A 27,143-nucleotide genomic window follows, 5' to 3' on the forward strand; every position below is an offset into this window, starting at 1 on the left:
GTTGCTGTGAGCTAGGCTGACGCCACGGCACTCACTCTAGCCCGGGCAAAAGAGTGAGACTCTGTCTCAAAAAAAAAAAAAGAAAGCCACGCAGGAGACGGTCATGGGCTCCACAGAAGGCCTGCACAACAGGGAGGAGACTCTCAGCCTGAAGATCATGCTGCCCCAGCCAGAGAAAGTGGGATGGCTCCCGCAGGCAGTGAGGGAACAGGTTCCATGTGTCTGGGAGTGAGCCACCCAACAGGGAAAAGAAAAAGACACCCACATGGTGCTTCTCCCACCCCAGGATGACTACACATCCTGTGTCTAGCAGACAGCTGGATGTCTGTTTACACTGTCTGGTTGTTGGGATTTGGTGACTACATGGCACAGGCTTCCAGGCACACACTTCTAATGGAAAATGCCAACTCTAGTCACCCACACTCCTTGGTTACTGATTCACAGGGCCTCCTATGTCCAAACTGGGCCTGGAGGCTGCAGAGTATAGTAGTTATAAACTCTGGCTCTGGCGTCAGCATCTGTCTGGGTTTGAATCCTGCCTTCTGTCCCTAATAGCTGTGTGACCTCAACAAATTCCTTTATCTCTCTGTGCCCTGGTTTCCTCAGCAATTATATGCATTAAATGGGATGATGCCCATAAAATGCTTAGTGTAGGGTATGATCCAAAGTGAAAGCTCAATAAACACTAGCTAAGGACAGTTCATCAGGATATCTGCATACACACATTTGCAATGTTGACAGAACCCAATCACTGTGACAGTGCCAGGACCAGGGAGCACCAAGAAGATGGATGTGTTCCAACTGCATCTTCTCCACTCTCCCACAGATGCATCTCATCATCAGATAGTGAAAGTGGCAAGGTGAGAAAACATGGGTGTTTAAAGTGGGGCAAAGCCAGGCCCGAAGAGCCTGGGCACCTTTGTTAGAGACGGGGGATTCAGATTATTCCCCAAACCTCAGACGATCCTATCAGCCAACTACAAAAGGATGGGATGTGTGCTGTTTGTGCACACATGCACACACACTCTGTGGAAGGAGAGGGCTAGCAGGGGGAGCCAAGGAAGAGGAGACAGAATTCCTGGCATCTAAACACTCTCCCTTTGCCACTGCACCGGCACATGCTTGCCTTGGCCAAGCTCTCAGCTCCTGCTAAGCAAAGCCTGAGCACCTCCCTTAAGAAAGTGACCTCTTCAAAGGCTGGACTGGGGAGCCCTCCCCAGGGAGAAAAGGGATTGGGAATATTACAGGGGAAAGAGAGCACAAAAGGGACAACAGAAAACAGGACAGTCAAGGTTCAACCCAGAAAGAGTCAGCAGGATTCATAATTGGGGCTCCTGGGGGTGTCCTTACAAATACCATCATCAAGACCACCTTAACAACGGGGCCTATTTGTGTCCCCAGAAACAAACTTCAGGGAGAAATGAGAGTCTGATCGGCTCCTGATCAGGGCTTGGTCAGAGAAAAAATGGTGACAAGAAACAGAGCAAATGCAGGGAGCTGGCAGGTGGGCAGCCAGCAGGTCCTCAGCTAATTTGCAGACACCAGCTGGATGGGAAAGACAGTACAGAACAGCAGCCACGGCAGTATCTGGGCAAAGGGAAGAATAAGGTGCTTTATTGCAAGGTAAGGAGGTGACCATGACCGAATCTATCAATTAAAATGACTGGACTTGTTTCCTGGGTCACTCATGATCTTTCCTCAAACTGAAATATAAATAGCAATGAAAATTGCTGTCCAGCTAAATAAACATGGTAGACTGAACATTCATATTTATCTCTACTCCCTCCCAAAACCCTATTAAAATATTAAACAACAGGATGACAAGCTCTAGCAGGGAGAATGTCTCCAAGAAAAGTAAATGGAATCAATAGATTATCTGCTATATTTTGAAGGACCATTCGGTTGTACCTGTTTGACAAGACTTAGTGGTAGTAGCATATACTAAAGGGAAAGATAATTATTAACTGCATTTCTGATTTTAAAAATGTTTTCTGATTATAAACACTATAATTGTAAGACAAGACTTAGTTGTGGAAATGACATTTGGAGAATAAAGAGAGGGGACAACTGCATGTGTATGAGGGACTGTCTGTGAAAGCTCGATCTTACTCTCTTCTGGAGAAGTCAATAGATAATATCTAAAACTAATGAATCAAAACATAGTGGCATACGAATATCATTTAGATAAATGGAGGTAAGTAGCAGATGAAGTAGCTTTTAGCTGAATCAGAGCCTGTATTTTAATTCTTTTAGGACTGAAAGTGAGAGGCTCTGGAGAGCAAGACTGCGCGTGGAAAGGTAAGGCAGGGGCTCCCGCTCACCATTATAAGCCTTGCAAGTGTATATGACTCTTAAAATTGTGTTCCTAGAACACCTTGATCAAAATAAAGATTCTCTTAAACAACAAAAATGACTTATTTCAAGACCTAACTCAATTTACTCTCCCCACCTCCCAAGTCTTCTCAGATCTCCTTCCTCTAGTCTCCTAAAAATTAGTCTGTACCATCCATGTGGCAATTAATCATTTCTATTTGGCAATGAGCTAAACTCTTCCATTGTTCCTTATCCTTCCACCTGTATCTCACCTGCCTAACTAAATCATAGCTACTTAACAGCAGAGACCACTTCGCATAAGCTTTGAGGAGTCCATAGTGGACCAAGTGATTAAATCCACAAGGTGCAGCGGCCCAGCCCCCCATTACCTGCGTAGGCATTGGCCTGCTGCAGAAGGTCAGTGCAGGTGTGCACGTCTGCAAAGGCGCGGATGCCCAGGCAGTTGGTGGGATGCAACTGAGACTGCAGGAAATCACAGCAGTTCTGCCGAACATCCATGAGCTGCAGCAAGCTGGCTGCCGGGAGCAGCACCTGCAAGAGAAGGTGATGTTCTGAGACATTGAATTCCATCGGCAGGGACTCATCCCCACAGGCACTGTTCTAGTTATATTGCTCCATGCTCAAGACTTTTTCATGGCTCTCCACTGCATGTTTAGTAAGTCCAGATTTCCCGGCTTGCTTTCCAGCCTTATTTCCCACTACTCTCCACGTCATGGACCCTAAGCACCAGCCGATTCTCTGTATCCCTACAGCAGTGCTTCCCGGTCTTCAATCCCTGAGGACCTTATTAAAATGCAGACTCTGATTCAGTAGGTCTAGGGTGGGGCCTGAGAGCCTGCATCTCTAACAAGATTCTAGGTGATGCTTGCAGTTGCGGGTCCACGAACCACAATTTGAGCAACAAAACCCTATACACAAACACACACACACACACACACACTACAGCAGAGGTTCTCATACTTGGCTGCACAATAGAATCACCTGAAGAGTTTTAAAAATGCTGATGCCTGGGTCTCACCCTCAAAGATTCTAACTTAATAGGAATGAGATGCGGCTTGACTGCTGAGATGTTTTTAAAGCTCCCACGTGCTTCTCATGAACAACCAAGTTTGAGAACTGCTGCCTGACAGCCTTTAGTGCTCTGTCCTCACTTAGAAAGCTACTTTTGAATTGTCCATTAGTTTGCTCACTACTTAATTACTGAGCATCTGTGTGCCAGGCACTGGTCTAGGCTCTGGGATTCAGTGGTAAGCAAGATAAACCAGATCCGGCTCTCATGGAATTTATAGTCTACCAGAACAAAAGACTCACCCCCAAATCCCTCAGGACTTAGGCAATCACACTTTATTCTCCCATCCAACAGATACAAATAAAGAACCTCTTTGGGTATATTCTCAGAGAAAGGAGAGCTGAGTTTTCTTTTAAAAGGTCACAGGACACATGAGCATACCATATCCTGGAAGACAGAAATAGTCTCTGCTCAGGTATATGTACATGTGTTTTTCCTAAGAGCCAGGAAAGACTGGCTGGAGCAGGCCAGCTGAGTGCTCAGACTGCCAACCCCTGTCCAGTTTCCCTAGGACTTTCCCACAGTTGCTGACGCCTGCCCTCTAGGTCGAAAATACAAGGACGGAAGGCCAAAGTCCTACTCCACTCCAGCTCTGCTCCCCTGCCCTCCACCTGTGGAAGGGGCCGGTGGTCTTAGAATGATTTTCTAAAAAGAAATTTAGAAAAAAATCACAGAACAATTTGATTTAAGGCTGCTTAACTTGGGGACCACAGCATCCATTTCACCGCAAAGCAATCCCCGTCCTAGGCCTTTGCTCTCAGCTGCTTCCCTGGCTCTCAGAGAGAGTGACTGAGCCAGCCAGACTCCAGGTGTTCCCATCCACAAGGACTTGCCCAGGAAGACACAAGCTGCAGATGCATTTGTTTTCTTGATTCAGAGCCCTACAAGTCTTTTAAGTGATTTAAATTATGGGGCCTGACCTTCTTCCAAAACAGCTTTGAGTCCTCAGCTCTGACTCTCACGACTTCTATGTGCTCAGGCCAAAAACTGCCTCACTGCCCATTTTTGGGCCTTGTCCCCCCACTAGGGTAACCAACTGTCCTGGTGTGCCCAGGATCGAGGGGTTTCCTGGGACTTTCAGTGCTAAAACCGGGACGGATGGTCACCCTTCATTATCCCTGCCCACAAGCAGTAACCACCACTATCGGCGGTCACACTCCCAAGCTAAATGCCTACTCTCAACAAGGAAAGCTCCTCCCATCTGCAAGCTTAAACTTCCCCCTCATGGAAGCTAAGTTCTAGACAACATGCTCATTTTCCCTTCCTCCACCCTCTCTTCCACTCTCCTATATCCCCAGCAAGACAACAATAAATTAGCACCATATCCTTGGCATTTTCTGAACCACTGATTCGTTCCTAAGAAAGAAAACAATAAAATCACCCTTTCCTGAGAGTTTTACACCGTAAGTGAACGCAGCCAGGATCCAAATCTAACCACTTGAGCTCCATCCCCACTAGGCAGCCACTGTCTCCACGAAGCAGCCATAAACTGGGAAACTCAATTAACCTGTGAGCTTGCTCGGCCTGGCCAAGCAGATTCCAGGACCAGATTAGTCTCTGCCTGCTAGTTAAGTGGAGATCCATTAACCATTCTTGCTGAGCCTTCAAATGACCTCCATGATGCCCATGCCCACCCCCCACCCCCACCCCTGGCCAGCACCAGCTACAAAGCCTAGAATTAAGGCCACAGGTTCACCAATCACCCTGATTTGCCCAGGACTTTACTGGTTTGGGCACTGAAAATCCCCCATCCCAGGAAACCACTCAGTTCTAAGCAAACTGGAACAAGTGTTCACCCCAACCTCTAACCAGTAACCTTAGGCAGCCCTGAGGTAAAGGAAGTCATCGAATATTGTCCAGCACACACCCTACTCAGAGGTAAGGCAAGCCCCACCAGCGCCGGGCGAGAAGAGGCAGGAATGTCACAGTAGAGCCCTTTACCCCCGCCAGGAGGCTTTCTGAGAGTCCAGTCCACCCCCAGGTTGCATTCCCAGGCAACCCCCAACAAGATCATACCAGCGACACACAGTCCCTTCCCCTTCCCCGCTTCCAAGAAGACAGCAGCACGGTTTGGTGCTTACATTCTCAAGCTCATGACAACCAGCCAGGGAAATGAAACAATATTTCCTGAACATACTCATTAGGTTACACTTTCAGTTTTTAAAACCTCCCTGCATAGAGCTACCCGAATAGCTTTTAACTTCCCCGCTGTTCACAATATCCACTTAGCAGACAAAAATTAAAAGGCTTTTCCACCTCTCCACACCCCTATCCTGTTTGGGTCCACTCCTGCCCAAAAGCATTCCCGAACTGACTTCCTAAAATGAATGGGGCTTGTGGTTTCTCCAATTGCTCCTTCCCTCTCTTTGATCTTACACTGCGATTAGCTATGAGTCAAAGGCCCTTTCCTTCCCTCTGCTTGCTTCGAACAGGAAGGCGTGAAAAAATGTCAAGGAAGTCAGAATGCTGAGGGGGAAGATTTGGAGGCTGGAAGATATATCGCTGCTCAGACTCTGGGTCTTAGGGATAAACTAGGGCCCAGTCTAAAGGAGCTCTGGGGTCTGGACATGACTACAAAGCAAATTCCCAGAGGCTCTGAAAGAACAGAGAGCAAAACGTGACTGTCTCCAGTTCCCTCTCTCCAAAATCAACAGGGCTGTGAGGGGATTTCCTCTTCTTTTATCTCGCCTGAAACTCTATTCCCTAAGCAGCAGCAGTGACAAGATTAGGAACAAGAGGGAAGTGTGGGTCCTCGGCTTTGAAGCGAGACTGTCCTTGTCGAATCACTAGGGCAGTACTGCTTGGTCCCGGGAGGGAGGAGGCTGAGACCAGAGAAGTTGGCTTCATCAGGATGGAAGATCACCCTAAGCCAAAAAGCGTCTAGCTTGCCTTTCTCCACCCCAGCGCTATAGTTCCTGGGAAACTATGGCCCTAAGCAAAGAGTTTACAGGTTCCCCTCAGCTCGCAAATGGCCTCCCCTCCATTTCTCACGTGCAGGCCCGGTTTTGTTTTTCTCTCCCTCGGATAACACGAAAACACAGCAGAGGATATCCTGTCACGGAGTTTGCTTCCTTTAGTAAAAACAAAAGGAAATGCCCTGCCTCAGAGAGCACCTACTCCTGGAACTGCAGGGAGGCAGGGCTGTGCACAGGGGGAAGGCACCAGCCAGGGGCCACCCAGGGCCTCTGCCCCTGCCCTACAGTGAATCTGGCACAGAAACAGTGCTAAATAAAAATCTGTTCAGAGAAAGAAGAAAGAAAGGAAAAGAGACAGACAGACAGATGAACAGGAGAGCCGGCAGAACAGCACTGTGCCATTCTGAATTTGACTCCTCTGCTGACCAGCCACGTAACTGGGAACAAACTACTTAACCTCTCTGTGCCTGTCTCCTCGATAGCACAATGAGGGTGACAGTGGCAATGCCTGAAGGCTTGTTGAGAGGATCTGATGAGATAATACATTTAAAGCAGGTAACACGCGCTTGGCACCTACGGAGTGCTCAGTTAATATCAGTTTTTATTATTACAAGCCGTTACAAGCTGAAGCCAAGGTTCCGATCATTCATTTAACGAGAAACTAGAGTTCATCACAGCCACAGAGCACAGTGAGTTGAAAGAGCTGGCTTCGGCTCCCAACTTTACCACTCAACTCCCTGTGAGACCGTGGCAGGTTATTTAACCCCTTTGAGCATCAGCTTCTTCAGGCTTTTGCAGCTGAAGGGAGGGGGGGATCACAGTGGTATATTCCACTGGGTGGTTATGAATTAAATAATGTAGGTGAAATGACTGGCACATGTTTGGCTTAGAATGAGTATTAGTAAGTTCAGTTAGGGCCGCTGCTACCTCCAGCATGGAAGGACAACTCAGGGTCTCTCCAAGTTACGTGTGGCCGGGAGGAGACCGAGGGTATAGCTCTCACGCCATCTAACCAAGCCCCAGGCCTCCGACCGCTGTTCTGAGGCACTCCGGAGAGCCCCCGTGCCTCCATGCTCACCTTCCCAGCGCGCCAAAATCCCCAAAAGGTCCCGTTTCCAAAGATAATCTGTGAGTAACTGCCTCAGCAGATACATAACAGCACGAAGAAGAATCCACTTGGATCCAAACTCTCTTCTTCTCGATCTTTTTTATTTTGTTTTCCCCCAAGGCCACCCCTGACCTAACCACAGTTTCAAGTGAGGTAGACAAAGGAAAGGAATAGTTATAATGGATGTCGCATTCATTCCAAATGATGACAGTTCCCCGAAGGTTCCACATGGCGTCTCCCAGCGGAGCCTCTGCACTTGCCGGCCCAGCCCCACTCCACGCACTCAGATGACCACAGCAGCCCCTCAAGGCGCTCACAGGCAGTGGAGACACAGATAGGTAGGCAGGGGAGGCAGGCTGACTCCCCAGTCTTCCTTCAAGATCTGGTCCGCACAGCGTCTCCTCCACGGGGTCTGCCCTGGCCATCCTCATCCATGCGAGTAGGAACAGCTATTCCTGCTCCTTGGGTGCCTTCTGCCCGGCCTCGCCGCAGCACAGGTCACCCCCTTGCTTAGCCATCTGTCTCCACCTTCAGACCATGTGCTCCGTGGGGAGCAGCCTGTCACAGCACTCCATGCCCACAGTGTCTGCTGACGCGGGGCAGCGGCTCAGGGTAACGTGTATTAAATGACCGAATAAACAAAGGAATAAGACAAAGAGACCCCACACACAGTCTACCAGGAGGAAGGAGGAAAAATTAAGACAGCTCCCTTAGCCCTGTGCCTTCTAGATCATGCTTCTACCCTCCACCTAGTGAGATCCCTTAAAGGGCCTTTTCCTCAGAACAACAGCTGGCACCTGGCCCGGGCCCCTGTCCTTGCCAAGCATCCTGGGCAGGAGGTATCCCAAACTATCCCTCACTTGGGAGAATTCCCACCCACTTCCAAGCCAGACTCGGTTAGTCTTTTCCTCCCACCCCTTCCCATGGCTCCTACTCCCTACCTGGTTCTTCCCCCTCAGTCCCTATCAGCACCCAGGCAGAGGAGAAACCAGACAAAGCCTTCCATGTACACATGACTCCACCATCACCTCCCTATTTTAGGTAATAATAGCCAACAATTATTGTTTACAATGTGCCAGGCACTGTTCTAAGTGCTTTACCTACATTAATACATTTAGTCCTCATACCAACCCTATGAGGTTAAATACTACGATTGAACCCATATTATAGATGAAAACATTGAGGCACAGAGAGCTTAAGTAACTTACTTAGGGTCACACAGCCAGAAAATGGTGGAACCAGGATTTGAACACAGGCAGTCTAACTCACGACTACCCATAGAATGGATACTATTATGATTCCTGTTTTACAGATGAGAAAACTGATCCTTGAGGCAGGGTGTCAGTGTGGGTGTTAGAGAAGCTCTAGTAGGAGAGACAGAGAGCAAATCAGAGGCAGGCAGAGCGGGTTCCACGCCCTCACGTTACAGATGGGAAAACTGACTCCCTACCGTGGAAAAGGCTAGGATAAGACCTCTGTGAATTATTAATAGTAGCCAAGCTGAGGCAGGGGCCCAGGTCTCCTTCACACTCAATTTCCGCCTCATCCCTGTTTCCACTTGTCCTCTGAGCCGCACATCTTCACTCTGGCCCTCTTCCCCTCCCCGACAAAGTGGTTTAAAAAAGCAACAATAAAGCCTTTTTCTCCAGGGTCCTCTGTGCTAACTGCTGCTAACTGCCTAAGATAAATGGCTTTATAAACTAGGGAGAGCCCACCACTAGGTTAGACCAAAGTTACAAAGACTACCTTTTTACCTTATTACCTATTATTACCTTATTACTTTTTACTTAGTAACTTACTTATTATTTATTATTATTTATTACTTATAGCCTTATTATTATTATGACCTATTATTAACTTATTACCTAGCCAAGCAATAAGGACTCTTCTAATTATCCAAGTTTGTAAACACTTTGTACTTCATAAGAAAAAAAGTAAATACATGATGAAAAGAGAAGAAATCTGGTTCCAATCATACGATTCTGCAACCTGCCCTATACTCATTTTATACTATGTTATTTTGCACTTACTGCTACTGCCCAAAAGTCATTCGGCTGTTTGAATTCTGCTGCTAGACCTCGTGTGCAACCACTGCATCGCCCACTCCATTCTGGATGGGAAACCAGCAGCAAAGTGGAATGGCTGTACATTTTACTGTGCATAAAATACAACTGAACTAAAAAAGGGAGGGAGGAAGATTAGACCAAATCACTATGGAAGTCATATAACCAAAGAGATAGTCTCAGAGGCCAGAAACAAAGGCAGACTCTATTGCAGGAGCAGACTCTGCATTTCCAAACACAGCGTGCATCAGACGTGCTTGCCCACCCTGATCCCTTGTGTGTACCACCAGCTACTCACACCAAGCTACCTCCCACTCACCTCACAGGTCTTGTCTCCTAAAAGAGCCCTTCCCTGATCCCCTCCCTCCATCCAAATTGAGTTCCCTTAGTATTCTCTCTCATTGTACCATCCATGTTCCTTTCCTTCAAAGGATGTATCACAATTTTTGCACAGACATTACTTGTGTGCTTATTTGGTGAACGTCTGTCTTCACCTCTAGACTGCAAACTCCACGAGGGCAGGCAGCGGACGCGCCACTGCTCACGATTACAACCACAGAGCCCAACGGGGTGCCTGGCATATGACAGGAACTCAGACATCTGGGCTGAACTGAAAGAATATCAACTCCACCTCCCAAAGACCTCGACCCTGGAAAAAGGGGTGATGTGCTGGATAACATAAGAGAAATAGGTATTTTGATCACTCGAGAGGTATCAATCACACATAAATAAATATGGTGGTATTATGCTTTAAAAAGAAGAGAAAGGGAAAAAAAAAAACTTTCATAACACATGTAATTTCCATCACTCTAAATAGCAAGATTCTTAAGGAAGAGAAATAGCATGCCCCGTGTCTGTGTTTAAGCCGGTGATTTGCAGGGTTTAAGAGCGGGCCACAGCCTCAACCGTCTCCCCTGCTGGGGCACAATGCTGATGCCTCATGTCCCGCACAGACACCTCCTCTGGGGGCAGCACTGTCTCCACTGGCTCCTCTTTTCCAGGCTCCAGATGGCTGAGGACGAGGCGGGGCAGCGAAAGGAGGAAGAGGCAGATGACACGTTTCTCAATCGCACACCCCTGCTGAGACTCAGTCCTGGCGCCTGGCACCTCCCCGTGCTCAGAGGCATTTGAATGACTGATGTGGAAATAGGAAACATTTCAAAAGCCTCACCATATAATGCTCAAAACCCCCGAGATGAGATGATGACCTGGGAAGAATAAGGGTCACCCAAGCTTCTAGTTCTTCCTTCACAAGATTTTGAACCAACATGAGCTAAAGACTTTCTGCTCCTGGGGCCCAGGCACATTCAGAGGTATCATGGCCTAGTGGTTAAGAGCAGGCTAGACCATGGGTGCCCAAGCCAGGCGGGCATGAGTTTGGGGATCTGCTGGTTTATCGACTGGCTGTGTGACTCAGGGCAAGTCACCTAACCTCTCTGGAACTTTAGTTTCCTCTTCAGTGGCCGACTCAGTTGCTGTGAAGGTTACAGAAAATAATGCTGTAAAATGGTGGCTCCTGAGTGTGCAGCACACTGAGCTATCAGCTGGGGCTGAGTTTACCTGGACGTTCTCTTCCGTCACCTCAATTTCAGCAGTGTAGATATAGTCGATGAGCTTACTCAGCGTCTGCCCGTCCACATCCTTAATTTCGATCTTCTTGGCTTTACTCTCAGACATGTCACCTACGGTTCACAACAAAAACAAAAAGGACATGAACGTGGCATCTAGGGTATGCTTAACTTCCACACGCCTCCCATCCTCTCCTAGAAACAAAAGCATCGCCCGTGCTCTGGGAGAGAGCAGGACGGATTCAGGCACGGGGGAGGATAAACTAGCTGACATCAAGGTCACGTCAACATCGGTTCTGTGATCGCCCACAAACCAATCTTACGCGTTCCTCATTCTGTCTGTTGCCCACTTCCATTCTGTAGGCAAGCCCGTGAGCAATCACCCATTCACCGACGTTTACGATAAACTTCTACGTACAAGGTGGGGAAAAGTGAATGAGATATGCACCTGTCCTCAAGGGGCTCAGGTCTCGTAAATCAGATATACAAAAATACTTATAAACATCGGTGACAAGAGCTTAGTAGAGGTGTACACAAAGTACTCTGGTAACAAGTACCATTTACTGAGTGCAAACCATGGCCAAGCACTGTGTTAAGTGCTTTAAGTCTTGCCTCTTTTAATCCTCACAATCTGTGAGATTTACTAACATTATCCTCATTTTACAGATGAAGAAACTGAGGCACAGGAGGGTAGGTGATTCATTTTGCCCACAATCATATACCTACGAAAGGACCGAACTGGGCGGAAACCCAGGGAGTCTGACTCTGAGGTCCACACTTGTAACCATGACACTATACTAAATCCTAAGAACACGGGAGGGAGGAGCAAACGCGGTCTGAGAACCCCAGCGGCATTCTAGTAGGAGGTCACATTTGAGCTGGATATTAGAGGATGAAGCAGAGTCCCATAGGCAGCAAAAGTGAGGAAGGATGGGCTGGATAAGGGACCCATAAGTGCAAAGGGAAGAAAGCGTCAAAAGGACACATTTTGGGAATGGCACTCGATAAATGTGACTTACTCTTGTGAGAGGCTGGTGTGGCTGGTACAAGGGGTAACACTGAGAAGAAGGAAGCTGAAGAGGCAGATGGGCCAGGACGCGCAGAGCCTTGTAAGTCATGTAAACTAGTTTGGCTTTATCCTAAGGGTAGCACCACTGAGGGATTTTAAACAGCGGAATGACATCAACAGATGGGTATTTTTGAATGAAATTTTGGATGCAGGGTGGAAGCTAGAGTGGAGGCAAGGAGAACAGCGGGGAGGCCCTCATGATAATGCAAGAAGGAGAAAAGGTGGGGCTGTGAATGAGGGCGGCAGCATTTCCACGGTCCCCAGGCCCTGACTGCCGTCTGCGCTTTATTTACAACACACAGGTTTACCCAGAGCCAGGCCCATTCAGCACGGGCTGCTGATGTCAGAAGGAAACGACAGGCAACACATGTGTCCTTGTAGACTGAAATAAAGGACAACCTGACCGCGAGAAACAAGGAATTCAGAAGCCCTAATGTGAGCATGAAAACAGAGCCTGGGCGGTTTTCCTCTCTGCGGAATTTGTGTTTTGGAGCCAAGAAAATAAAGTACAGTACAGCCTGTGGGCTGCAGACACCCACCTCCAAGCTGCACAGATGGCACATGATCCCTCCACCAATCCACAGTTCCCATCCTGACACACTTCTGGATCTGAATGACTCTGGAACAGGCAGGAAAGTGGGGAGGAAAAGATTCCAAACCCTGCCTGCTCCCTTCACTGCAGATCAGGTGGACCCGAGATTCTCCACTCTGTTCTCTCCCCTCTGACTACCAGTGAAAGGGTCTCAGCACAAAGAGCCCTGGAGCAGAACAAAGACGCAAAAAGGAAACAGGAAAAGATGGTAGATTCCTCCTTTACTGTGAGACAGGCTCTCACAATCTCTCTCTTGAGTTTATTCAGAGACACGTAAACAAAAACATGCGTACACACGAAAATCAGAAGTTAAGCTTCTCTTTCTAAACAGCCATTAAGAAGTTCATTAATGAGGGTCCAGTTGGTAATTATATTGCAAATCAAAATAGCCAATTCTTCATGTAAGAACTTGGTCCTTAAAAAATAAAACTAAATAAAAGAGCAGCCAGACTGCAAGAACCCAGGGATTCAGAAGCCCTCCTGGGAGTGTAAATCAGAGCCTAGGATGATGTTTTCTGTCTGTGGAATTTGTGCTTGGGAGTCAGGTTTGGGTTTTGTGACTTTGGGGTAAACAAACGGAAACTCTTGAAATTATATGAAAATATTTTTATATAAGCATAAAAGTTCAGTTTTTCTGGGGGGATGACAGATCATTTTTATCATATTGTTACATGGATCTATGACTCAGAAAAGGTTAAGATACAGTTTTCTGGACAGTGGGACTTTGGGAGACCTTTTCTTGCTTTCTTTAGATATACTCTGAAATTACTAATTTTCTATATTAAATACTTAAAACTCAATAAGCAAGAAAAATGTGAAATAAAAACTAGGGGCTCAAAGACAACAGTTATTTTCTAAGAAAGCTCACTTGTAGTAAATTAGAGAACTGTATAAGTCACATAGACTTGTAGAATCCAATCTTACTATCTCTTAAGAACCAGCAAAAATGACTACACCAAACTAAGACTTCGGCTTAAATAGGCCCGAAAAATAGTTGTACTAACAGTCACGACTGTGTGCCAGGCCCTCTGTGAAGGGTTTTTTATACATATTATTTCATTTAATCCCCTTAAGAATCCCATGAGGTAGATGATATTACTTCCATTTTATAAATTATAAAATTGGCATTTCTGGAGGTATTTACGCATAGGTACTAAGAGGCAGGGCTGGGATTTGAACCTTGGCCTAACTCTAGACCCCGTGCCATTTCTAATAAATCCCTCTATAAACTCTGACCCTAATTGATGATCTTATTAAAAGTATTCCCAAACTCAAGGCACTGGTCCAAATTCTGAGGGCAAGTTAGGGCTTGATACCTACCAAAGACCCAAGCAGGCTGGGATCTTGTCAAGCTGATTTGTCAAGAGATCCTCACCATGCAACACAGCACTGGTCACGTAACAAGGACTTAAAAAATATCTGCTGGAGTGGTGTGTTAGGGACAGGAAGAAGAAACTCTATGTCAGCCCAAGGTGACTAACTCATTACTCCTTAATCCCAGGTGGCTTCTGACATCCCCAGTGCTTTTTTCTGAACTAGTCTACCCAACCCCTGACTCCTGAGGGGCAAAACTCTCAGAAACCAGACCCTATACACTACCAGTACTACTCACAACCTCCTTCAAGTCCAAAGAAGTAATTCAGTCCCCTGGTTCTGCCTCCCTCACTGCCCCATTGCCTTGTATTCAGTTTTGCCGGGCTCCATATCATGCAAAGTTCTTCAAAGGGGTCAGTACACCATGCGAACACTCAGAACACAGACATGGGCTGTGGACCCAGCATGGGTAGGGTCTAGCATGAAGAAAGGGAAAAACAATGGTTCTATGGAATGAGTTCGTGCCTAGGAGGGGAGTAAGAGAGCCAGGCCCTCATTGTTCTGCTTTGTGGGTGATTGGTGTCTACTTGAATTCTAAGCCTCCTGCCCCTCACCCTCAGCACATTCCTGACCTTTGCTCCCTGTTTCTACTCACCACGTGTTCAAAGATGCCAGCTGAACATCAGCCTAAATCTAATAAAAATGGGACAGTAGTTCTTCTCTAAAATATAAAAACCAATCTAAATCAGTCCCTGCATAGAGTACAATAGAACCAGATGAGTGGGACAAATCACTCCCAGGGCTTCATTTGGGATGGAAACCCAAATCTCTTTTAGCCACCACGACCTCAGTTCCTTTAGCACCATAAAATGGGGGTTGTTTTTAAAGTATCTGGATGACATGTAGGTCAGGGACACATACAGGGTACAAATGCTATAGGGCACAGAACCCAAAGAAAAGGGCATGATATAAATAGGAGAAAACTGAGGAGGCTATTCTGGGGAAATGGCTTCCCCTGGGACGGAGGTGCTAGATGGAGAGGATGGGAGGAAGTCTCAGTATTCCATCCTCACAGGAAAAAGAACAGAACACAGCACTGCTGGCCTCCCTGCTCATGCTACACTCAAAGGAAGGGAGAGCAATTAGGTTGACTGCTCACCCCAGATCTTCTTACAGGCTGGCTGGATTTGGACACTCTCTGGTGGGCACTCAGACCCCAGTTTTGCATTTATTCCAAGTTATTGTAGGCAGGACACGGTCAAGGAGTATGAGGTTGGTATTTAGAACCACAACAGGACATTTGGGCAGCATGAACTCAGAGGACTAAAAAATAAAAAAAGTTAAGCCTGAGTAAAAGATCATAATCACATAACTCACATCAGAAGAAAGTCATGTGTATTTTATTGTCCTTTTGGCCATAAACATGCTGATAAAAGTGGACTTAACAAGAGTTAGTGGGACCTTCTCATGATGAATTTTAGGCATTTTGAAGCCAAATCTGATAATTAGAACAAAGTTTTGCAATGTTACTGGAGTTTTTTATACCTGTTTACCAAGACTTAAGCAAAGCCAAGGGGCCTCATAAATACATAAATCTCAAATATTGCTGACGGGAGCATAAGCTTGTACAACTGTTCTGTAGGGCAGTGTGTACATCTCACAAGTCTTCAAAATGTGCATACCCTTTAACCAAGTATTTCTTATTCTAGGAATCTATTCTAAGGAAATAATCGGGAATGTAAATAAATATTAAGATGCAAAGATGCCCATTATAGCATTATGTTTAATAGCAAAATCTTAGAAAGAACTGTAATTTCCAATAAATAAGAAAATAGATTCTCAATTAGGGTACATATGATGGAATCTTATGAAACCACTAAAATTAGGATGTAGATGCAATTTCACTGGCATGGAAAGATATTCATGATATGTTGCTAAGTTCCATTAAACAAAACAATTTTTATTGAGCACCTACTGTGTGGAAGATCATACGAAGCAGTAGGAACACAGTAGTGAATTAAAAAGGTATAGTTCTTACCCTCATAAAGGTTGTGATTGACCAGAGAAATCAGATGTTGAGGAAGTAATGAGTGAGTAGTGATACTAAAGGTAAGCATAAGGTATCATGGAGTAAGTAGCAAAGGAATGTCACCTAATCCAGAGGGTCATGGAAGGCCTTTCTGAGAAAGTAATGCCTGAGCAGTAATGAAGGACAATGAAGTAATGAAGGCAGGCAAAGAGACAGGGACGAAGAATGTTCCAGGAAGATGAATAGCAATTTTTTAAAAAACTCATCAGAAAAGGCTATTCAACTGTACATATAAAATAAACTCATTTATGTTAAAAATATATTTTGTATATGTATATAAGTATAAAATATGAAAAGATATAGACCATACTCTTACCTAAATGTTATATAACATGTAACTTTTTAGTTTTTGCTTGCTCACATTTTCTGATTTTTTTTCTGTAATGAACATATGAGAATCGTGTTTGCCTTTCTTTTTTTTTTTTAACCTGTAGATCCATGTCCACACAGAGGATCGTGTTTGAATGGATGGGTGAATGGATGGATGGAAGGACAGATGGTAACCAAATTCCTTGGAAGGCTTGGGCTGGGCATTATATTAGACTGCCTTCTTCTCTTGATTCTCCCCTCCCTTCAGTTACTAGAATCTAAGACCTGCCCCAGAAACACCTTTTCTCCCAATTTCTAAGTTCACTTTGTTTTAGCTAAGGTACTTCCCCTGCCCCAGATGCAAATTCATTAGCAAAAAGTGAAGCCAATACTATAATTCATTGCAATTCCAAATAGATTCCTCTCTCAACACTGGACTTTCCAAACCACACACACAAAGAATGACTGGCAGAGCTATTTGTTCAAGTTGCAGACAAAATGAATTATTTTAAAAGAAATAGAGATGCATGAAGGAAAGAGAAAAAAAAAGAAATAAAAATCTTACAACTAGGGTTTGAGATAATTCTTAAGGGAGTGTGACTCAAAATTTCCAGACAGTGAACTTAGCTGGTTTTCCAGGCTACATTATGAAATTCTGGCCCAGGGCTCAAAGTGAGGGAAGAGTGGCCTGGTCCACTTAGCAGAGGCACAACTCCAAGTTGAGACCAGGCCCCCTTCACATGATGAGCCAAGGGGGACACACACGCAAGGAACTCTCAAAGCACAAGTGCCAAAAACCACTTTGCCTAGCTGTGTAACATATTAGGAAAAGGGTTAAAACCCATTCAGCAAAAATGTCCCTGCACTCACCCATGCTTAGCCAGCTCACGTTCATTCTTTTGATCTTCGCTTATTCACCGTCTCCTCTGGGGGGCACTGAGGATTCAATAATAACAAGACATGTTCCCCAAATGCCCAAAGCTCACAGTGAGGTTCAGGAGACATTTCATTTGCTCATTTAAAAAATACTGGAGTCCTACCACATACCAGGTGCTCACAATATAGTAACAAGTCCTACAAGTCCCTATCCTCACAGGGCTTATATTCTAGTGAGGAGAGATAGGTATAAAATACATAAACAAACAACCAAGATGATTTTCAGATAGTGATAAATGTTAAAAAATAAAGTCAAGTTATAGGATAGAAAGAGTCTTGGTATGGAACTATCGCTAGGGTGATGAGAGGAGGCCTCTTTGAGGAGGAGTCAGTTGCAAGATCAGAAGCAGCCAGTTACGTGAGATGCCAGGGCACGGGCATTGCAGACTCCAGGAAACAGACAAGAATGAAGAATGACAGTCACCATACTTGGAGTAGGCACAGGGCACTTGGAAAGCATGTGGAAGGGACACATGACCCAGTATGGGGGTCTCACCAAGCCCAGTGGCCTCTTCCTGTCTCTATCAGCAGTGATTTATAGAGCACTGCCTATGCCTGATTCAGGGAGGTGCTGTGTGGGACTACAGATAAGCTCAGCCCATGGGTTTCGGGGAATTCAGTCTCAGAAGTAACACGTGTGAAACAGCGGGACAAGGCTATTGAGCATGCCCAGGAGACAGGGACCCTCTGGAAAGCAGGCAAAGGTGCTGAAATGCCATATTTTGATTATTCCTATGTCTCAGCCCCGCCAAACCCCACCATCACTTCTCCAAATCTCTTCCACACTCCTATGATGGCTATAGAAGGCCCACGGCCTGGAAGGAAGGGCTGGGAAGAACAAGATGTAGGCCAGCTGGTAGAGTACTGGGCCTGGTGTCAAGAAGCCAGGTCCCATTCATTCCCTAAGTGACCTTGGACAAATCCTTTCCCTTCTCTCAGCTGAAGGTCCTCCATCTGCAAAATGAGAGATCAGCAGGCCTGGTGATGAGCCCAGGAGTCTACATGGTTAATAGGCTCCCACACATGGTCATAAAACTTGCTTAAGCATGAGAACTACTGGCCTATATGATCCTACCTCTTCTCAAGGTGAACAGGGGCTACATGACCAACTGGCCTGTCTGGGACTTTGGTTCCATCAAGTCCTCCATGGTGCAAAGCACAGTATCTGGCACAGAAAGCTCCTCATGATGGGTTTCATGACCTTCTCTTTCCTCCCTCCCCTCATTGCACCACCCTCAATATTCTCCCAGTGGGGCTGCAGCCCCATGAGCATGGGTTATCGTTTGCCCTTCACCATACCTGTGAACATCGCACAGAAGTAGGGGCTGCAGGCTGCCAGGACCACACGGTGGGCTTCTATTTCGACATCTTCTGCCACAATCATCACGTCACACAACAGCTGTTTACTGTAAGACACCAGTGAAGGGACAGGATGGGTCACAGCATGGACACCTATCCCCATGATACACAAGTATTTTTTTCTCCCAGACTTCATACCATCACTATACAAAGCAGTCACAGAGACCTGCTCTATCTTGAGTTAGGCAGAGGGATGGATTCCTCAACTTTTCCAAGATCCCGATATGCCTGACATGCATGCTTTCCTAAAGCACACAGAGAGATCTAACTACTCTCTGTCTGTAAATTCAGGGCTACTTCATTTGTCTTCACCTTTCTGCTCCCCAATTCCATAAGCTCTGATTGAGAATTAGGGGGACAGTGGCTCAGGAAGCAGTGGCAAAAGCTTGGGGTTGTCAACTGAGCAACTGAATGGATACTGAGGAACACGAGCACACTACTGAGATGTGCCGCCAGCAAGACCAAGTAAACAATCCCCCAAGGGACCCACTGCATATGGTAAGAGTCAAGCCAGACTCAGGAACTTCTCCTCCCTCTCAGATGCAACACTATCAACAAGAAGATTCCACCTGTAGACACAGTGCTCCCTAAGGACTCTGGGCAAACTCCAATCACTGCAATTATTAAAAATCTTGTAATCACCTTTCTACTTGTTTGTCACCACAACATACCATAACTCAGAAAAGAATGTGCCATTTACTCTTGTATCAAAGACACGTGGCTACATACATAGCACACAGCAGACCCTAAATGTTTAGTGACTAAATGAATGAATGAGATCAATCCACATATATAAAGGGAATTGATATTTGACTACTTTAGAGATTAACAGGTGCCACAAGGTCCTGTCATTCTAAGAATTACTCCTTCATCAGTCATCCAAGCTCTTACATGCCTAAAATCAATATAATAATTAATATTTATCGAGTTATGTGTTCCAGGCACTGTTCTAAGCACTTTTTTTACACATATTATTTCACTTAATCCTCTCTACAACCCTATGAGATAGAGCTAATTGTTATGTCCCATATTACAAATGAGGAAATTGAGGTCCAGAGAAGTTAAATAACTTTCCCAATGTCACACAGAAAGGGAGCAGTGGAGACAGGATTTGAATGCAGGCAGCAAAGCCCATGCTCTTAACCTCTGTGGTGTCTGATCACCACTGGTCCCTCCTTTAGATTAAAGCACTAGAGGCAGGAGGGATGACAAGAAGAAACACATTTCAACTGTGATCCACTGGTAGTGGTCACTTAGCAAGCTATACTGGTTGAGAAGTCTGAGGTCATGACTGGGTTCTGCATGAGAACATTGAGACCAATTAATGAGACTGCCATGGCTGACAGATGGAAGAAAAGCTACATACTTACCAGCTCTGGTGTAGCATGTTAAGCCATTGTCAACTACTAAGACAGTAGTTTAGGTTCATTTGTCAGAGAAATAGAATCATAAAGTCTGGGAAGGCTAGAGATACAAATGCCCTTAGAGATCATCTGGTCTATGAAACTCAGAGAGGTAAAGAGAAGTCCAAAGCCACAGAATCCAGTTCCCCTTAGTCCAGATACAGTGATTTTTCCACTCAACCAGAATGCCTCATGACTGGCTGACACCCAGAATGAGAAAAGAGAGAATGTTGGTTAGCTCCAACAGGGAGAGATGCTCAGGAAATGTTCAACACATGGAATAAAGTACAGTGAAGGGGCTTCTAGGAAGGGTAACACCTTTGGGCACCAAGAGGCAAAACCTAGGGTTTGGGGCTTCACCCTGCAGTGGACAGCAGACCCTACACACAAACTTTATCAGAGTAAACCAGTACAACCAGGAACAGAACTGGCTCTGCCCCTAACTGGCTATGAGAACATGGATAAATAAATTCACCACAGTTTTCTCACCTGTCTTAGCTACCTTTGGGACATATAAGGACAAAATGGGATTGCAGAGGCCATCTGAGAACAGGCTTTTTAGTCTGGCCAAAATTTATTGCAAAAAGTTATTCCTAACATGAATAGACTTATCTTGGAAAATGGAGTTATCACTGCCATTTAAGAGTAACCAGTAATTTTTTTGGTAACCAATATTTTAATAAGGAAACTATTGATACAAAAGGAAATGCTGAACAACTTTTCAGTGCTAGGAGCTGAACAATCAAATATTATATCTTGCACAAATCCAGGGAGGCTGATAATTCTGGAACAAATGGGAAAGAAACAAGAAGGAATGGGAAATAAAGATGGAGAATCCAGTTAAGCAAATGAGTGAGAAGAGTTCTGATGGGTGAGAAGTGTGTCTCAAAGCCAGAGAAACTCTAACCTGGGAAACTGGCCAAAAGAAACTTGCCAAAAACACAAGGTGGGTTTTCCCCTGGGATGGGGAAGCCTATCTGCACACTGGAGATATCTCTATGTATCCACTCTACATGGAAAAGGAAAGAGGCAGCTCTAAAGCACTGCATGGTTCACAAGTACTCCTATTCCATTCACCAGGGATCCTACGGGATCCTTTCTCTTGAGCTATCATACCACTGCAAAGGACAGTCTTGAGGATAGAAAAGTAGAACTACATACTTCAGCATTTGTGGGAAAGTATAATGTGGCTGTCAAGAAGGAGCTCAGGCTCTGGAATCAAACTGACCTGAGTTCAAGCCTCTGCCCAGAACTCTCTAGTGTGGACAAGCATGCAATGTCCCCAAGGTGTCATAACATTAAAATATGTTATAAATCAGATAATGCATAGTGCTAATAGTTAATATTCAGCAAATGTTAGCTTATTTTTCTTTTTTTTTTCCCACAAAATGTTTAAGATTAGAGGGTAAGGTTTGAACGTGTTAAGTTTGAGCTACCTATTGGACATCTAAGTGGGGTTATCAATCAGGTAAATGGATACATGGGTTTGGAGTTCAGAGGTGGGAGATGGTTAAGAGGTTGAGGGGAAGAATAAGAACCAGCAAAAAAGACGGTGTGGTACTAGCATAAAGATAGCTATATAGACCAAGAGAACAGAATTGAGAGTCCAGAAATAAACCCTCATATTTATGGTCAATTGATTCTTTACAAGGGTGCCAAAACCATTCAACTGGAAAAAAATAGTCTTTTCCACAAATGATGCTGGGACAATTGGATATTCACATGTAAAACAATGAGGTTGGACCCCCAGCTCACGTGGCATAAAAAATTTACTTGAAATAGATCAAAGACCTAAATATAAGAGCTAAAACCATAAAACACTTAGAAGAAAACATAGGGGTAAATGTTTGTGACTTCAAATAAGGCAATGGTTTCTTAGATATGACACCAAAAGGACAAACGATAGAAGAAAAAAACCAATAAATTAGACATCAAAATTTAAAACATTTGTGCTTCAAAGGACACCACTAGGAAAGTGAAAAGACAATCCATAGAATGAGATAAAAATTTTGCAAATCCTCTATCTGATAATGGGCTTGTATCTAGAATATATGAAGAACTCTAACAACTCAATAATAAATGTAAAATAACCCAAGTGAAAATGAACAAGAGATCTGAATAGACATTTCTCCAAATAAGACAGAGAAATGGACAATGAGCTCATGAAAAGATGTTAGAAATCATTAATCATCAGAGAAATTCAAAACCACAATGAGATACCACCTAATGCCCACTAAGGTGGCTATAATCAAAAATGCAAATAATAACAAGTGTTAGAGAGGATGTGCAGGAATTGGAATCTTCATCCACAGCTGATGGAAATGTAAAATGGTGCAACTGCTTTGGAAAACAGTTTGGCAAGTCCTCTAAAAGTTAAATAAGAGTTGCCATATGCCCCAGCAATCCCATTCCTAGATATATACTCAATAGAAATGAAAATATACATTCATACAAAAACCTGTACATGAATGTTCATAGCAGCATTATTCATAATAGCCAAAAGCCAAATATGGTATGTCTATATAATGAACTATCATTCAGCAATAAAAAGGAATGAAGTAGTGAGACATGCCACAACAGGGATAAACCTTGAAAACATTATGCTGAGTGAAAGAAGCTAGACACAAAAGACTACGTATTATATGATTCTAAAAATAGGCAAATCCATAGAGACAGAAAGTAGAATAGTGGTTGCCTACAGCTGGTGGGGTTGGTGGAGGTGGGTAAGGACAGGGGGAAGGAGTAGAAGAGGGTAACTGCTAAAGAATACAGAGTTTCTATTTGTGGTGATGAAAATATTCTAAAATTGACTGTAGTTGCACTACTATGAATACAGTAAAAGCTATTAAACTGTACTCTTTAAATAGGTAAATTGTATGGCATATGAATTATATCTTGATAAAGCTGTTATCAAAAGAAAAACTGAAAGCAACATGCTAAGATGGTTCCTTACTAGTAATAAAGACATAGTGGCAGACCAACCGAACAAAAAGACGAGGTTTGCAATGAGTGAAATGGGAGGCTAAAACTGTCCAAATGAGATAGAGAAGACCGTCTATGGAGTCTTAATGCTCACTGGTTGCTCCATTCTCCCTGCTGCCTTCTTTTCAGGCCTGGTCAGGGTGTGCTACTCCAAGAAGGACCACATCTCCATTTGCTGGCTGGATGGTGAGTCAGGAGCCAAAGAATCACTAGGGCTCTGCTGCCCAGATGTAGCTGTGGTCTGGCCAGAGCAGAGCAATGTAGTGCAAAAGGAGGAGGAAGGCTGGGCGGTTACCATGCCAACAGCCCTTTCTCTACAATGGAAGTAAAGAGGATAGGAAACTCGTGAATTGTGTGATTCATAAATTGCAAAGTGTGCTCGAACTAAAATAGCTTAAAATTGAGGGAGGGGAATGTGAAAACAATGCAAGTAATAACCCCAGGTCCCTGGAATATCATGTAACATTTCATTAGCCTAATCCCTGGAAGGCAAGATGCTTTAGCCCAGGCCTTCATCAAAACAAAGCATGCTCAGCCTCTCTCCAGTTCCCATTAAACTCATCCTGATCAATAAAGTGTCAATTCAGGCCCCCTCTCTCCCTGCTTCACCTATTCCACTCTAGTTTTTAGAAGTTAGCCATTTAAATACTTTGGAACTCGACATAGCCTTTGGATACCATGAGAATACAAGCTTCAATGAGGGGAAGACTTTGATTCTCTTATCTGCTGACATATTCTTATAACCTAGTGCAGTGCTTAAGCAAATCATCATCATCATCATCACAGCTAACACAGAATATTCACTATGTGCCAGAGCCTCGTGATAATATCTAAGGAATAGTTATTATTCTACAGGCTATTGAAATTAGCAATTCTACTTCTAGGAATGAATTCTATAGAAATAATCATGAATGTGCACAAGTATTTAACAACAGTAATATATGTGCTGTCACTGTTTTAAGCACTTTATTCATTAATCCTCTTAACAACCCTGTAAGACTGGTACTATTATTAACCTCATTTTATGGTTGATAAAAGTGAAGTCAGGAAGATTAATTAACCTGCCCAGGGTCACACAGTAAGTACTAGAGCCAAGATTTGAAATTAAAGTTTGTGTTTGTGAGCACTATGTTATACAGCTAAAGATAACCGCTGCAGGTGTTATTTACATACGGAATTGGGAAAACCCCAGACATCCAACCACAGGGAACTGTTTTAAAAAATAAATAAATAAACCAAAAATAGGGTATCATTCATCCATTTAATGATGTAGAACAGTTAATAACAAAGAAAAATTTGTTCAATATAGTGTTAAGAAAAAAATTCAGGTTGAGAAATTTACTTTAAAGAGGTATATTGTCCAAAGTGCTAACAATGGTTACCACCATGTATTAAAATTATAGATGACTTGTTGCTCATCTGTACTTTCTAAATGTTCTATAACAAATATATTCCTTTTACAAAAGAAAAATTTTCCCAGCCAGGCAAGTATATATAGATTTGGTCCATTTGAAGAATACAAAAAGAGGAAGATTATTGACTTAAATTTCATCAAGGACTATGTCTGGTATTTAGATTAGTGTTTTCCAAAACAAGTTTAACAAAACATTCAGTCTATACATAACAACCACCACCAAACGGGGTTCTGTACGTGTGAGAAATCCTCAGTCGGACAAGTTTATTGCAGGACTTCTCAGAGCATTTAATATGCCAGTATGCATTATGAAGTGGGGAGGGGGAACAGTATATAGCATTTCTCAAACTCGTTTGAGTACAGAGCTCTTTTTTTCCCACAAAGCATCCTGAGGGAAATAGCATTCCTCAGAACAAATACCAAAGAGAAGTAGCAGCAGGACTGTTGGAGGAGGTTAAATCCAACTCAATGTTTGGGGGGAAAAATACAAAATCATGGTAACTTTTAACAGAAGCAACAAGGACTTAGGATGACTTTTTTTAGTTATTTAAGAAAAAGAAAAGATGCTAGTAACAGAAAGTGGGGATGGGGGAATCTCATGTGCATATCTATTCCCTGAGCTCACTCCCTTTCAGCAGTCACTGGAGTGAACTATACCAGGCAACATCAGGCCTGGTAAGAGACTCTTAAATCAGACTCATAAATCGGACAAAGGACACAAGCCATATCCAAAGGAACTAAACGAAGAACTTCAATAGTGTCCAGGGAATACGACACAAATTCTTTAGTAACAAGAGAACCATGCCCATAGGCATGAGCATCAGCACTGCCCAATGCCTAAGAGAGCTGCAGGCAGAGCTTCCAGGAAATCTGGCAGAAGGCCTAATAAAAATTGAGCAGTAGAGCACAAGACAAATTTAATTTAACTTGGTTTTTAATGCCAAAGCCTGGGCCCTGTAGAAAGGAGAAATGAGAAAACAAACACAGAATCAGATAGAACTTTTGCTTTATTAAAAGCAGTTCAATCCCCCACTCAACAAATACTTCCTTGGCTATATGCCACTCTCTCTGCCTAGAAGGCTTCTCTCTACCCCCACACTACCCTTCATTTCTTTAACTCTTACTCGTCCTTCAAAATTCAGCTGAAGCATCACCTCCATTTAGGAAGCCTTCTCCACAGTTCCAGTCTAACATACTTGCTTCTGTAGCACCCTTTAAGAAACAAAAATAATCATTGTATACCTCCATCTGTCAGGCACCGAATGCATTCCTCCTTCATAATACCTATTTGCATTGTAGAAAGATTATTTTCATTAACCTATTTACATTTTTATTTTGTAATCCCACCCACTCATTCCAGGGCCTAGCCAGTGCCTCTGGGCTTCTTTGATGAATGAATAGAAGCTCCTATGAAGTGCCAGGTGCTAGAGATAGAAAGTACACAGAAGTCGCCTTGGCCTCAGAAAGCTCATGACCTACAGAGAAAAGATGAGATAAATAATCACACCTCACAACAGGATGAAGTATGTAGTAAATAATGGCACGGGCAAAGGAAGCTTCAGAGCTCTCTGGTAAGGAAGAGATTCTGTACGTAGGCTTTGTACAGAAAAACATGCTCAGTGCCCTGAACCGGTCTTACAACAAGCTTGTCAAACATGCACATTGCCCCTTACAAATGCCCTGCACACCATTTAGCTCAGAGAAAATGAGTATATTTGCATTTCGTTTGTTTCTTTACAGAGTTAAACTGCATTTAGGAGCTAGATATTCTTCCATTTATGTCACTGTTCAGACCACAGAATGAGAGAGGGAGACCAAAAGAAAATACATGACATCCACAATCTTTAATCTGCAATTGTCTGTAGGTGTTGCAATTATTCTATTATTGATTTTCAAGCAGCTGGTTCTACTGGAAATCAAGTTTATGAACAGACCTGCTGTAAACATAAAGGATTTTCCCCCTGTGATTAATCACTAAAATGATAGGTATTAAATAAATACAAGGGAAAGAGAGACTTCTGGAAAAGCCACTCTGTCTTTTTTATTATTTTTTTTTATCTCAGCATATTACGGCAGTACAAATGTTTAGGTTACATATATTGCCTTTGCCCCATCCAAGTCAAGAGCTTCAAGCATGTCCATCCCCGAGAGAGTGTGCACCACACCCATTAGGTGTGAATATACCCAACCCCTCCTCCCTCTGCCACCTGCCCAACACCCAATGAACTTTACTACGAAGTGTGCACATAGTGTTGATCAGTTAATACCAATTTAATGGTGGTACATGCGGTGCTTGTTTTTCCATTCTTGTGATACTTCACTAAGAAAAAATCAAACAACCCCACTAAACAGTGGGCAAAGGACATGAACAGAAACTTTTCAAAAGAAGAAAGACTAATGGCCAACAAACATATGAAAAAATGCTCATCTCTAATCATCAGGAAAATGCAAATGAAAACCACAATGAGATATCACTTAACTCCAGTGAGAATGGGTTTCGTGAAAAAGTACCAAAACAAATGTTGGTGTGGATGTGGAGAGATAGGAACACTCACACACTGCTGGGAGGACTGCAAATTAGTACAACCTCTATGGAAAGCAATATGGAGATATCTCAAA

The 27,143-nt window shown here is 43.9% G+C and overlaps 1 protein-coding gene across 1 annotated transcript in view; it reads right to left on the bottom strand.

The window, feature by feature from the left end:
- The window catches only part of KLHL3 (kelch-like family member 3), a 110,300-nt gene that overhangs the window by 70,057 nt on the left and 13,100 nt on the right, over nt 1-27,143 (bottom strand). The window contains exons 3-5 of the mRNA XM_012646335.1: nt 18,666-18,772; nt 11,050-11,171; nt 2,703-2,865 (exon numbers count right to left, since the gene is read on the bottom strand). Of these exons, the coding sequence (XP_012501789.1) occupies nt 2,703-2,865; nt 11,050-11,171; nt 18,666-18,772 (392 nt within the window). The remainder of the gene's footprint in view (nt 1-2,702; nt 2,866-11,049; nt 11,172-18,665; nt 18,773-27,143) is intronic.

The sequence above is a fragment of the Propithecus coquereli genome, unplaced genomic scaffold (assembly GCF_000956105.1).
Source record: "Propithecus coquereli isolate 6110/MARCELLA unplaced genomic scaffold, Pcoq_1.0 Scaffold242, whole genome shotgun sequence".
Taxonomy (NCBI): domain Eukaryota; kingdom Metazoa; phylum Chordata; class Mammalia; order Primates; family Indriidae; genus Propithecus; species Propithecus coquereli.